The sequence below is a fragment of the Lagopus leucura genome, unplaced genomic scaffold (assembly GCF_019238085.1).
Source record: "Lagopus leucura isolate 7727_CA_CO unplaced genomic scaffold, USGS_WTPT01 Super-Scaffold_100159, whole genome shotgun sequence".
Classification (NCBI taxonomy): Eukaryota; Metazoa; Chordata; class Aves; order Galliformes; family Phasianidae; genus Lagopus; species Lagopus leucura.
The window spans coordinates 33,907,751-33,921,729 of record NW_024962335.1 but is presented as its reverse complement, the minus strand read 5'-3'; the positions used below and the strand labels follow the sequence as shown (position 1 = coordinate 33,921,729).

The following is a 13,979-nucleotide window of genomic DNA, read 5'->3' as shown; positions in this document are numbered from 1 at the left end:
TCTTGCACTTCTCTCCCTCCTTTCTAATAAACTTGAAATTGCTCTTTATAAAACTCTCACTGATGTTTCAAATCAGCTATGCACTAATGAAGACGAAGAAAATGAAGGTTTTCAGTAACTGAAAGAAAATAATTTTAATCCACATTACCAGGTGATATTTCAGGTTATAGCTGGTGATAGTATTCCTGACAGAACAAGACAAAGTGTGTTAACAACAGGCATGTCTTGTTTATATGACTTATGTCATGCAAAGAGTGTAATTCAGAAAAAAAATGCAGGGTAAATTCAAGCAATCACAAGAAGCCATTCATCATTCTGCCTACATTTTTCTTTATTCATACTTCCACAAAACTGCAACTGTGTTCATTCCCAGAGGCAGAAGTTCGTGGCAAAAGGATTAAAACAGACAACCTTTATCATCTTTCTCCAGCTGTCAGTCAGCCTTTTTTATCTTCCAGCACGTGTAGACAGTATCAACTCCACTGACAGTGCCTCTGCGTTAGTGACTCTGGACGGAAACAATGACAACATTAAGTGGCTACTGCAAAGACATAAGATTATGTAAGTTCAGAAAGCTAAAGTAGTTAATTGGCTGTTTCCCAAACACCCACAGCACTCCCCTCTGGTTGCATTGGTGTACTGGCAATTAAAAAGCTAGTTTTTATTAAGATTTCCTCACCCTCTGAAAGATAATAATGAAGTCATGAGAGGTGCATCTTGCTTATATGAGAATGATAACATCCTTTGTTCTAATAAATAGATCCCTGGAGTATAAATGATCACCTAGTGAAGGTTTGCACAAGTACTTGTCACAAGAATAACTGTCTGATCACAAATCTAGGCAACATCCCATTTCTCCTATCTTAGATGCTAGAACAGGATTCTAGGTTTAAATAGAAAGCTAACCCTATGATCTTATTTACTTAAATGAAACTTCTGGCATATATTAATGAGATAAATAAAGGCCTGTAGGCCAAAATCTTTTCTTCCACAAGCAAATTTCCCCTTAGCTTCACAGCACATTTTAGTTCCATGCTGGCAAGTTGAATTTACCCTTTTATTTTCAAACTCTCTCATCAGTGAAAATGACAGGCAACCTTGGCTTATAAAGACACATACGTTATAAAATAATCTAAATTTCAGAATGTTCAAGATGAAAGAGGACTTTAAAATTTGTGAGTACCACAACAACTCCAACACATGCCCAGTATTTAACTAGTGTTGTCAACGTTAGCAGCTGCTGTCTGTTGCCCCTATCTGTAAAGTGTTGCCTTCCTTCTGATCATACAGCTGAAGAGAAGAACATCTGAACAAGCCAAAAATCACAGCAGAATAATTCATGTTTTTATGCTGGCCTCTGGGAAAGGAAGCCTTGATGGCTTTTGAAAATAGCTGCCAGGTCATCTGTGGAAGAATGAGGACTCACAGAAGTCTCCTTCAGCAGTGTAGAGTGGATGCACACAGTGAAGTGGGAGATTTCAGAAATTCCAATCAGAAAATACTGATGCAGCAATACGGCAGGATCTGTGTTCAAGAGGGAGGAGGAAAGAATTGTTTTTACATCAGCAGGTATCTGGGGCAGGCTGGTATGCTCTACGACAGGAATATGCAGCACTGCTGTTGCCAGCGCTCTGTACCTTGACCAAAATACATTTTCAAAGTTGCCATTAGAAAGAAGGAATGGAAAAGATCAGCTTTCATACCATACAATTTCCATTCACATCAAACATCTTGTCTCATGAAGGTAAGTATTTTACTACTTTTACAATCTACATGCATTCTGAATATCTATTAGCTGCAGCATAGTTAATAACAACATCACTGCCCACCACAATAGTGTGGCCATACGTAAGAGTTGCTCGAAGCAGCAGTTCATAGCTTTGTCTTAAGCCTTTTTTCAGTTACAAGCAGACACAGAGAAGCAGAGCTAATGTTGCACAAGCTATGGAAGTAAGACTTCCACCTCCCAAGTGCTTTTTCTGGAGGAGAAAAAGAAACTGAAGGCCAGTTGTTGGCGGGTTTGTTTTTTTTAATGAAATGTTGCTGAAAATCATTAGCTGAACAATGACAGTGTTTTCTAGCTATGACTTAAATGAAGTAAAAAAGAGAATGCAAACAACAGCATGAATAATACAGCAATTAAGCAGCAGAAATGTGCAGAAATCGCGTAAGAGAATGGTTGTAACTGACCATGCTGATCCTACTTATCTATATATATAAATCTATACATTTCATAAACACAGCATCACTTGTAGTCCAGTGATTTCATTTGGTATGAGATACCACAGAAATTACTGCAAATAAGCAGCCTTTGTTGTCTAATATAAATGCACAAAGACATACAAGAAATCCAACTATGCACATAATTTACAGTGAAATTGTTGCTCAGCACCATTAACAGCAGGAGCTGGAGTTTTGCCTTCATTACCTACACTAGGAATTTCTATGTGAGCTGATCCTCTATCACTCATGCTACAACTCTGAAATACAATATGGAATAAGGATCTTATTTCAGCTTTTCCTGCTTGTAGACAAACCCAAAACATTTGCCTCTTACATTAGCAGTAATTTTATTGCTAATTATAGAGATTATTACTTCTTGGAAAGTAGCAAACTAGATTACAGCTAAACTTTCCCTTTCTCCTCACAGGATGCCAGAAAAGGCTAGATTCATTATTGATGTAGACTAGTCTTCAACCTAACATGCAAAAGTTAAGAAAAGAAGTCAGCCACAGACACCTTCTCAAAGCTAGTCATGGTTCCAGCTGTCCCACTGCCCACTAATGGTGCCTCAGAGCTCACCCAGGCTCCCAAACACAGCCCCATGATGCCAACTGTTGACTAAGCCCAGAAACAGGAGCCACTAGAGTGGGAAACAAACACTGTTGCTCATCACATCCAAAAATGTCAGTTCCCCATTTCCTTCATAAAAGAAAACTCCCAGAGAACTTTCTTGCATAGTACCACAGAAAGTGAAACCACAAAAGAATGGAGGGAAGAGAGCAGGTGTGGTATTTTTTATGAGATCAATGCTGCATTTATCACAGTGAAACTGTTCCAGTCACAAATACCACATTCTTCCTGTATGTTTTCAGCATCTTTGATTTAGAAAGATACTTAGGTACATAAATAAGTTTTAAAATATATGTTTAATTACATGTTTACATATGAAACTAGAGGTGCTGTGTAAGTCTAATGCTACCTAAATCCAACATGTTACACTTTTGGCATGTTCATGTTACAAAATCCAGCTGCAAGGTTCACAGATTATAGTCCTGAACATCTGGCCTACCTTGTTATTTGTTCTTATTTTTTTCTTGCAGAGAACACAGAAAAAGGACAGGCAAGAATACAACAGATCTACATTTATGGTTGGCTTGTCATTGTCTTTCAGAACAAACTGCAGTTCAGAGCTTAAAAAAGGGGGCAGGAAAAAAAAAATCAACTCATTTCCATCTCTGTTTCAGCATTACTTAACTTTTCACAGTAGTTTTCTATGTCTATGCAACATTCTGGAAACTGCTAACTAAGTACACGTGTGGTAGGTCTAGAGAAAACCATGCTTTAAGGATTAATACAAGTACTCAGAATGAAATTCTGAAAAGAACCGTGTGTTGTACAATGAAATATGACACTTCATTATTTTCAGTGCTTTTGACTAATTGAAGATAATTCCAAACAGACGTTATTAGTTCAATAAAAAGAATGCAACATTCAGTCTAGCAAAGTCATTCATTACAATATTTATTTTATGAAACAAAGAAGAAAATATAAAATGACATTTTTCTCCATGCATCTTATAAAATACAGAGAAAGACACTGTCACAAACAAAACAGAGTACAAGCAAAGCAGAAGGCTTATTGAAAATCCTGGGAGCTCCACTCTTTGTATTTCATCACACACACACAAAAGAGCATATGCAGAAGAAAGTGTAGTCTAAATGAAGGAACAGGTCATCTGTCAGTGTCTTAAATAAGTAAATCTGTCCACAAAACTTTTGCCCTCACCTCTGTTTTGGTAAGACTGAACTGACGCAACTTGTTTTTCTATTTATCAGTCCTTGGTATTATCTTTGGCTGGGAACTCACAGCGGAGCTCACATCACATCACAGCCTAAGAAGATACCTGGGCTCAAATTTTAGGTAGATACAAGAAAATAGCAGGGCACAATTGGTGGCAGCTGTTCCGCTGCTGTAAGTACGGTGTAGGCTTTGACTGTCTTACTGAGGCTAACCCTGTGAAAAATACATTGGCAGAAGCAGAGAATATATGTAGTACTTCTCTAAGAACTGATTAACATAAAAGACATTTAGTGTTATAAATGATGCAGAAAACAACACTTCTAGTCAGATTGCAAGTTACTTTGCTAGAAAACTTTTTACTGAAAACTTGATGAGACTCCTTTTCCTCGTCTTGCAGCATTCTATTTAGCTTTAGCAAAGCTGTTACAAGATCTTTCTCCTGCTTTTATTGTACGGAACCTCCGAGACTCCCATGATGGTTACCAACCACATGACTACTGACCACAAAGCCAGTCTAATTCTAGTCTCATGCCTCTAACACAAAAGCAGCCCTCATCTCTTACTAAGAATGTCCAAAAGCTACATAGCTTTAAATACATAGCTGTATTTTTTGGGGGTGAGGTGTAGAGAAAGGAAGAACAAGGCTCCACTTAACACAAACACCTATTACCCCAGAAGCCCCACTCCATGCAGGTTTAAGAATACCACAAGCAAAGAGTTTCACATGGGGAGGATCGAAGAGAAGACAGCAGACTGGCATCCTTCAACTTGGACCCAGGGATGCATCCACTTCTCCAATAACAGCATTCTTCTGCTAGCAACCAAGCTATCTCTGCTGTAGTGCAGAAGGTTCTGCATTTCACTCCTGTGAATGATGCACCAGAGGGAAAGACTGTTACAGTGACAAATGTGGCTTCTGCACTGTTTCTTAAAAGCAAAGCTAGAAAGATGTAAATGGTAATTTAATCTGTAGCATGAAATATTAAAAGACTAGAAAATAGGAGATACAGAATTGCCTGTGCTACCTTGACTTGGTCCTTTGCACACATGTATCAGCAAAATGAAAGATCATGTAACAAAGTCATCTTTCAATCCCCAGAAGAATCTTATTTTATTCCACTGACAAGCAGTCAAGGCAAGCAAGGCAGCAAGGCAGAAAAAAAAACTCCATTGGAAATCACAAGTTCAGCACTTCTCATTTTTGAGTGGCTGCAGCTAGAATAATGTTTTCTTGATCAAGTTTTAAAAATTAAATTATGTTAGGTATTCAATTTCCCTCACATTAGGAAAACAAAAAATGTAGTAGATTATGGTCTCAGGCCTTTACAGGCCTTACTGAAACACAAGGATTGAGTCTATTTTTAAAATAACTACCCAGCTTCCTAACTAGTATGATTTCTGTGTTGTCCATGTAAACATTACACAGAATCTTTGTACCACCCACTAAACCCTTTGCTTCAATCAACTATTTGTGCCCAAGAGTACATCCTTATGTTTCTTCCTACACCACAGCCATCCTCCTACACTATGAAAGATGTAATGAAATAGGAATTAATTATAGTCGGATACTTACAAGGATTGCTGCTGTTTGGTTCTGCCTTCCCAGCCTTGGTGAGTTTGGCTGAGTTCTGCTGTGCTTTGCCCTGCTCCTCTCCTGTTAGTAAGGCTTTTATTTCAGAGGGGATTTTCCCCTGGTCCATTGCCATGCACCACTGCTTGTACTGAAATACACAAACATGTTAAGCATTAGCAAACTGCCAGGATCACATTAGCAGTCTAAACAAAACTGTAATCTTTACCTTTCAGTATATTCGTTTAAGGTTTGAATTGACTGGACTGAAGACTTTTACAAAACTGCAGAGTACAAACGAGCTAAGCATGTGTCCCTGGTTGCATACCTGGCTTCAGTAAGTCCTGTTTCAGTCAATAAGCTGCTACTCGATGGCAGAGCTAGACACAATACTGTAATTATTAAACAACATGGAACACTTTGTGCATTTTCTTGCAGTTAACATGCCAGAATACCGTTCCAGTTCATGGCCTATTAAAAAGAAATATTTCACATGACTCTGAGGCTGACTGACTATTAAGAGGTCCTTCCTGATTGTGCAAGGCAGAATTAAAGGACATCTGCCTTGTTCCTAACTCCCTCATCTAAAATTCTTGATCAACAAACCCATAAAACGGTCATATGCAATGGTGCTTTCTTAGCTTACTTCTAAGCTAACCAGCAGATAACTTACAGCATGATGTTCATATTCATCAAGCAAAGTAGGCAAGCAGCTGAGTGCATCTGTTAAGGATGTTTTAATAGTCTACGGCTAGCCAAATCCCACTCTCACTTTAGTTAATGCAATTTCACAAAAGCCCACAATGGTAGGCCCCAAATAATACTGAAGGTCAGGTTAAGTGATGATTTCATACCATTTCAAGCTCTTCTCTGAGAGCACAGATGGCTCGCTCTCGGCTTGAAACCAGCTCTTCCAGGTACTGGTACCTCAGCTTCTTCCTGGCTCTGCACTCTCTTGCACTCTGACGACTTCTTTCAAGTTTTGCCTTCAAGTCTATTTTGGCTGGTTTACGACCTCGCTTTCCTGGTTTCTTTACTTTGCCTCCAACCACCTGAAAATGAAAGGTACAACTAAAGATGATGATGTTCTGCAAAGAGAAAGCTGAAGCCATGTAACCGTGCCTGTAGCTGTCTCAAGCAGAAAAACTCGCACATACCTGGACCAATTCTAGAGCACTAGAGGAAAGAAGATGTAGCTCGTTTCAGAGGCTGATGTACAAAGCTTTGAATGTAGCACCAAAAACAAAATAAAGGGGTTAGATTTGATATTGCATCAGTTCTTAATTAGTCCTACTGCAAACGTTACTAATTGCCAAATTGGAGGAGCAATATCCCAGAAACACAGAATGGCTGAAGCGAGAAGGAACCTCTTGGGTTCATCTGGCTCAACGCCAAAGCTCAGGGTGCTCAGGATCACATCCAGACAGTTTCTGAGTATGGATCCTCCACCACAACTCTGCGCAACCTGTGTCAGTGCTCTGTCACTCACTCATTGCTTCTTCTGGCCCTCTGTTCAGCAGCTCTGTATCTCCCTTTTCCTGCAGAGCCCTAAACCAGACACAGGACAACAGATTTCTAGGAGGATATCTGAAACATCTAGGAGGGAAAGAGCTGATTTCTAGCCAAATTATTTTAGTATTATCAGCAACCCCTGCCTTAGTATGTGCCAGCTCAAGAAAACGTTAATATGGAATTTTACACTTCAAATTTGAATAAAAACAAAACAAGATTTATATCAATACAAACCAAAGCTTTGTTTTGCTGCAATAAAATGACAGGATTTTCAGCCTATTCTGAAGATAAAAATCTCCAAATTATCTGCACCTCATCTGAAATTCCTCTGTCTTGCTTTATTTCAAAGGAACCTTCTGAGTATTTTTTTACTAAATAGGAGATTCAATTCCACTCAGTCCTACCTCTGCCCTCTGCTGCCTCCATTTGAACTGTACCAAACCACTCCATATTTACATCTGAAACAGTCTGACACAACTTGGAAAACTGTCTTCTCATGAAACCCATCCCAACAGTAATTTCTGCCACTGTGCAATTTAGATTTCCTTTGCAGAAAAGTAACCACATAACTTCTGGCCCTGACCACTGACAGTTTTGGAATCATTCTGTCCTTTCCTTCGTGGTCCCATTTTACAGGTCTGAAAGCACCTCTTCCTACAAATACAAAAGAAATAGTTTCCTTAAAGTTTACTCTGTGCCTCCCCACCCAAATATATTACTCTTATTATGGGAACGTGGCCTATGAAAGCCTTTTAAATACGGCATGAAACTCAGCACACTGGCCATAAGGCCATGACTTCAGTCACAAGTTCCATTTCCCCTCTCAAGTGAGGGGAAGTGAGAATTTCTCACTATTTGCATTCTGACCACACTGTTTGACTGGAGAGGGTGTGGAGAAACACACCTAACACACCTATATATACGAATTTCAATGCCAGCCAATGATTCACCACACTGTGTATAAACTACTTCTTCCTAAAAGACACCGCTCAAAATATCAGAGTTCATAAAGAAAAGAAAGACACTTTCTACTGTATAATGCTGCTAAATAAGTCAGCTTCAACATTCAAAGAAGTCATTTGTTCTATAAACTTAGCAAGCTGCAATAAAAACAATAACATAGTGAACTGATGTGCTAGAATGAAAAAACAGATCATACAATCGAGCCCATTCTTTCTTTGGAAAGCAAGTCAACAATCACATGCCAACATAATGTACCCTTTTGTACATTGCCTCTCCTAATTTATTCAGGAGTAGCTGCCCCTCAGAATCAAATAGAGAAAGTACTTAATGGACATCTAGCGATAATGGAACAAACATAACACATTCAGAAAAGCAAACAAAAATCCAGTCTTTTACATTTGAACTACAGAATACAGATTGAACGATTCATTTATTCCACAATGCACTTCCTAAAATCTTTTAAGCTCAGATACTGTTTTTCAGTTAGTGCACGTGGGAAAACATTAAACTTCAAGCTCTACAACAAGGCAGTCTGGTCCAAGACACAAAGCAACATCTGCTACATTTGTTGTTCCCTTTGCCCAAATTTGGGGATTTCCAAATCTTAACTTTAATCTCCTCAGCACTCATCTGATTACACAGCAAGCCACCAAAGTTGTATAAAGCTAACCAGCCATGGCCAAGGGAAGCAGCAGCACCAGCTAAAGAAAGGTGACTGCCCTTTTTTGAGCATGAGAAGCACATCTCTTCCCTCACATGAGAAAGGATTGCACCCTGTAGGTCACTGTTTGCTAGGGCTCTTACCACCAGGACTGGGGAAATAATGAAGAGCTTCCTCCACTTCTAACTCTTTCAGCAGTTGGACGCCAATCGTCTGCCTTCACACAACCCCAAAGGATTCATACTGTCTCCACGGCAGCATGTAATCAGAGTCACCCACAACAGCTAATTTAATAAGTGATTTAACCAAATCCTTCATCCTTAGTCATTTTGCTTTACCAATATTTGGAAGCTTCTCCTGTAACCTTAAGCAACCCAGCTGGGGAAAAAACAACAACAACAAAAAGCCTGATAAATGCTTCATTGGCATCCCACATTACCAGATCCTTAGTCACGTTTACCTAGTCAGTCACTATGCTGATGTGACAGAAAAAAAAACAAAACAGAAATTCTAGCTGATCCTCAGCATGGCAGAGAACCAACAAAAAACAAGCAAACAAATGTACTGTCTTCCCTCTGTATTCCCCTGGAGTTTATAAAAGGATAGGGACTAGTGGGGATTTGTTTCCTCAGGGAGTTACACGCCATCAGGACCTAGAACAATATTACTGATAAGATTTGTCACAGAAATGTTAATAATGACACGCATCTGTCAGAAATTCATCCAAGTCCATATTTCAGTTCAATCAGAATTCAGAACACAGCTTATCTCCCTTCCTGATACAGCACTTAGACTGTAACATCACTCTTTGGCTAACAGTGTTTGAGTACAAAATTATTCGACCTGGAACTGGAAACAGCTTCAATTATCTGCCCTGACACAGAAACAGCCATCAGATTTTGGGCTTATTATTATTACTATTATTGCAAAAAGAGTTTCAGCAGATGTCTGCAGATGAACGGCCAGAATGTGTCACAGAGAAGCCCTCCATGGGAAGGAGATATTTTTTATGGCTACTACCATTCACCTGCCCAAGGAACTGAGCTACTTGGGATAATGCTGGCCTGTCACATATGCAGGAACTGGATAATCTGGAAAGTTAAAACAATGCTACATTTTTTTTCTTCAGTGCTGCTAACGCTGACCAGCCCAGTACCTTCCAGCAGTTCTTGGCTCATTCACAGACAAATAAATAGCTCCTAAGTGCTATACCAGCCAGTGCTTTAGATCCAACTCAAGACATCATATTCAGCAGACTCTTGTTCGTATTAGTAGTATAGGTCTGCAGAATTTAAATGGTGATCGTATGCAGAAATTATAGAAAACCACAAAAATGATTGGGAAGGAACAAAATAAAGCCTAAACTCTGCATTCACTGCAGTAGAAAGGAAAAATAATCCACTGATGCTTGCAAACATTTTTTTCAAAATAAATAGTCAAGTTAGTTACAATAAAGATACTCAGTCTGCTAAGTAACAGTACATCACATGAGGTTGTAGTATAGAACCCATCCAGAAAGTACTCTCAGCATTCTTCCGTTGCACAATATTTTATGCACTTTGCACAGATTAGTTAGTTAGCTTTCACTGGCACACTCAGTAACCTGAATCATACTGAGCAAGCATCTGATAATGATCCAAAAATGTAAGATACTAAGGGAGCAAGCAATTTATACACCTTAAGCAAGTATACCAATAGAAATTAATCCAAAAGGTCTCCCTATACAAAGTGATTAATTTATTAAGATAATCTCTAGCAGAGAGGGTCATACTTTAGCTTCTGGGGTTTTCTGTTGTTTATTTTTTATTAATTTCAAAATATCCTTTTAAACTTGAACATGAATGAAGTTTTCTAGATCTAATGCTTCTATTTTCTGCCTCTCTCTTTAATTCTTCATACAATCAAATAATTTTAGGGGTTGGAAGGGACCTCTGGTCCAAACCCCCTACAAATGCATGTTTCCGAAATCAGGCCACAAAATAAAGCACCTAGACAGGTCGTGAATATCTCCAGAGAAGGAGACCCCACAACCTCTCTGGGCAGCCTGTTACAGTGCTCTGCCACTCTCACAGTAAATAAATTCTTCCTTGTGTTTGCTCAGAACTTCCTGTGTTCATTTCTGCCCATTGCCTCTTGTTCTATTGCTGCACATAGCCAAGATGAGTCCCTTTCCCCCCCCCCATCAACTTGACTCTCACATTTTAGATGTTTATAAACAGCGATGTTTATAAATGCCTACTCCAGTCTGAAGAGTCCAATGTCTCTCAGCTTTTCTTGGCACAGGAGTTGCCTCAGGCCCCTAATCATCTTTGTGGCCTTTCTCATTTTGAGGAATATTCTATGGCTGACCTATTCCTCTAAGGACCTCTTAAACCAGATAAGGCTAAATTATAGGGTCTCATCTATTGGAAGGTAACCCTGTAGAGAAGGACCTGGGAGTACTGGTGGACAGCAGGCTGATCATGCAAACATTACGCCCCATGCCAAGCAGTGTGTCCCCGGTGCTCAAGAAGGCCAATGGTATCCTGGGGCACATTAAAGAGAGCATGAAAAGCAGGTTGAGGCAGGTGATCCCTCCCTCCAGATGAGGCCACATCTGGAGTACTGTGTCCAGTTCTGGGCTCCTCAGTTCAAGAAAGACAGGGAACTACTGGAGAGGGTCCAGATGATTAGGGGCTTGGAGAACCTCCTGTATGAGGAAAAGCTGAGAGACCTGAGACTGTACAGCCTGGAGAAGACTGAAGGGGGATCTTGCTAATGTGTACAAATATCTTAAGGGAAAGTATCAAGAGAATGTGGTCAGGCTGTTTCGTTTTGTGACTGGCAATACGACAATGGGCTCAAGCTGAAACACAGATCGTTTCACCTGCAAATGAGAAAAAAACTTCTTCACTGTGAGGGTGGCAGAGCACTGGAACAAGAAGCCCATATCTCTTTCTACAGAGATATTCAAAACCCACATGGATGTGACCCTGGGCAGTGTACTCTGGGTGACCCTGCTTGAAGCAAGGGAGTTGGACCTAGTTTATCCCAAGTGGTCCCTTCCAACCTCAACCATTCTGTTTCTGTGATAGAGCACTAAGAATTAGAGAAAATGTACAGCTTGCAATTCCCAATTTTTTACACAGACAAACAGAAACTCTGAACATGGGTGGATGTAGCTATAGAATGGTTACCTCACTGCTGATGTAATTTATTTACCTGAGCTTATACAGGAAAATTCCTTTCACAGTCAACTCATTCACTTCCACGATAAGACTCTCAGATTACACAGTCCAGCCCTTCCAACAATGAGGAAAATATGATTAGGTGGAAGCTTTAAAAGGCTTCAAGGACATGCTGGCTTGAGCTGGCAGATCATGCTGGCTATAAAATGAAGTATAAACAGTGCTTGCTTCATTCTCACATAGCAACATAAAATGGGAAGTACCCTCCCAACAGAAAGGGGATCTCTTCAGTGGAGCCATCAAACTCTTAAGCCTCGTAAATTTGTTCTGAAAGTAATTGCAGCTCTACAAAATAACAGCGAAAATTTTTTCAGAGTAGCAGGCACTTACTGAAAAACATCAACATTTTCCAGTAGAAGATATGGGGATCTGAAATCACCCAAGAGTATTATCTAAGGGAAAACCTGCTGACAGAAATACAGTTTGCTCTTTTCCTTACTGACAGTCACATCCAGTAGTTCTGGGCAGCACTGCTTTTCAGAGTCATCATCCTTAAAAAAATCTCAGTGGTAGGCATTACATAAAGACATCATATTATGAAAATGTATTTGAGACTGAAGAGAAGAAAAGGAAAAATTCCACTTTGCATATTCTTTTCTTCATTTTACATGAGTTTTTCTAAGGAAAAAAAGAGCAAACACCTGTGTTACTGATTGGGTGCCAATGTAAAGTTTATTTAGTCAATATGTCCAACAACTTTTTCAAGAGAAGCAGATTAGTGAGACCTCATGAAACACAATGATTGCATTAAAAAAAAAAATAAAATTAATGAAAAATCTGAAGATTGCCTGTTATAAATAAATTAATTCTAGGAGAAGTAGCTATATACACCTCCAGAATTAAGCTTTCTGTATCTTCTAAATTAGTGCCTGACCATACATACTGTTTCATTCAGTTCACCCACACGATTGTAAGCATTCTGTTGACATAAGTGACTCTTGACAAATCCGTAAACACGGATAAACCACACGGAGCCAGGAGTTGGACTCTGTGACCTTGGCAAGCTCCTTCCAACTCGGGATACTCAGTGGTTCTGTGCAAATTACCCCATCCCACGGCCTACCTGACTGCACTTCCACCTGCCCGATTCCTGGGCACTCTCATTGCTCTCAGGCACAACACCGGTACCCACAACCGCCACCGCAGCCAGCTGAAACATCCACCGGGGTTTGTGCAGCTCTGCCACCCGCCTCTGAAAAAGGACGCGGCCTCCGAGGAAGCCCAGCTGCTTTCTCTCCTCGGCACTAACACGCAGGGACGGGCCCTTACCTTGCTGTCATCCATGTGCCCCGCCAGCCCCTGCAGACCCACGCAGAGCGCACAGAAGCCGCCCGCCCGCGCCTCGCAGCTGCTCGCAACGCCGACGCTCACCGTCCCGCAGCCGCCGCCATCCCGCTCCGCGCCGTTTGTTTACGACCGGAGCCGTGGAGGAGCGGTGCTCGCTGGGAAGGGTAGTCCTGTCCCGCGCCGCCGCTATCGGCTGCCGCGGAGGTCGGAGCACGACGAACTACGAGTCTCCAGCAGGCCGCGCGAGGAGGAGCTCTGAAGTGGCGCCTACGGCTCCGAGGGAGAACTACATTTCCCAGGAGGCCATAGGGCCGTCAGTGCCCGGCCCGGCGCCTGCTCGGCTGCGCTGCTGCACGAGCTGGCCTTCCCCTTCTGCTCGGCCCGCCCAGCCCGCGGGCCCCGGCCCTTTTGCTGCAAGCTAGGGCAGACAAAACAAAGTTTCCCTTGCCCAAACTTGTCCCCTGAGTGGGGCGGTGTAGAACAGTAGGGCAGAAAAAAGACGAAGCGCTTGTTGTCGGCTGACAGAGGGCCGCGGTTTATTCCTAGGGATCCGTTTTTATGCCGCCAGGACAATAATAAGCATAGACTGTGTTACAGAGAAACAAAGCCAGTCAACCAGTTATTTGGAATACAAAGTTGGGTTGAATAGAGCAACAGGTTGGCACAACCACCAAGATGATGGGAAGCGAAGGAGAAAGATTGGAACAGACTTTTTTCCTCGAAGTGGGCTAATCAG

General features: G+C 41.0%; 1 protein-coding gene across 1 annotated transcript; it reads right to left on the bottom strand.

Moving 5' to 3' along the window:
• Positions 1 to 3,713: 3,713 nt before the first annotated feature.
• Positions 3,714 to 13,321, bottom strand: CREBL2 (cAMP responsive element binding protein like 2). The gene is made up of 4 exons (XM_042890348.1): positions 13,226 to 13,321; positions 6,448 to 6,645; positions 5,597 to 5,744; positions 3,714 to 4,888 (listed from the first exon to the last, which is right to left on the bottom strand). Coding segments are annotated over exons 1-4 (363 nt in total). The 5' UTR covers positions 13,241 to 13,321; the 3' UTR covers positions 3,714 to 4,886.
• Positions 13,322 to 13,979: the final 658 nt, after the last annotated feature.

Bases quoted from the DNA above. Each gene is read 5' to 3' on its own strand.
- CREBL2 (XM_042890348.1), bottom strand. The intron at 5,745-6,447 runs GTATGAAATCAT...TGTGTATTTCAG, and splicing joins TCAGAGAAGAGCTTGAAATG to TACAAGCAGTGGTGCATGGC.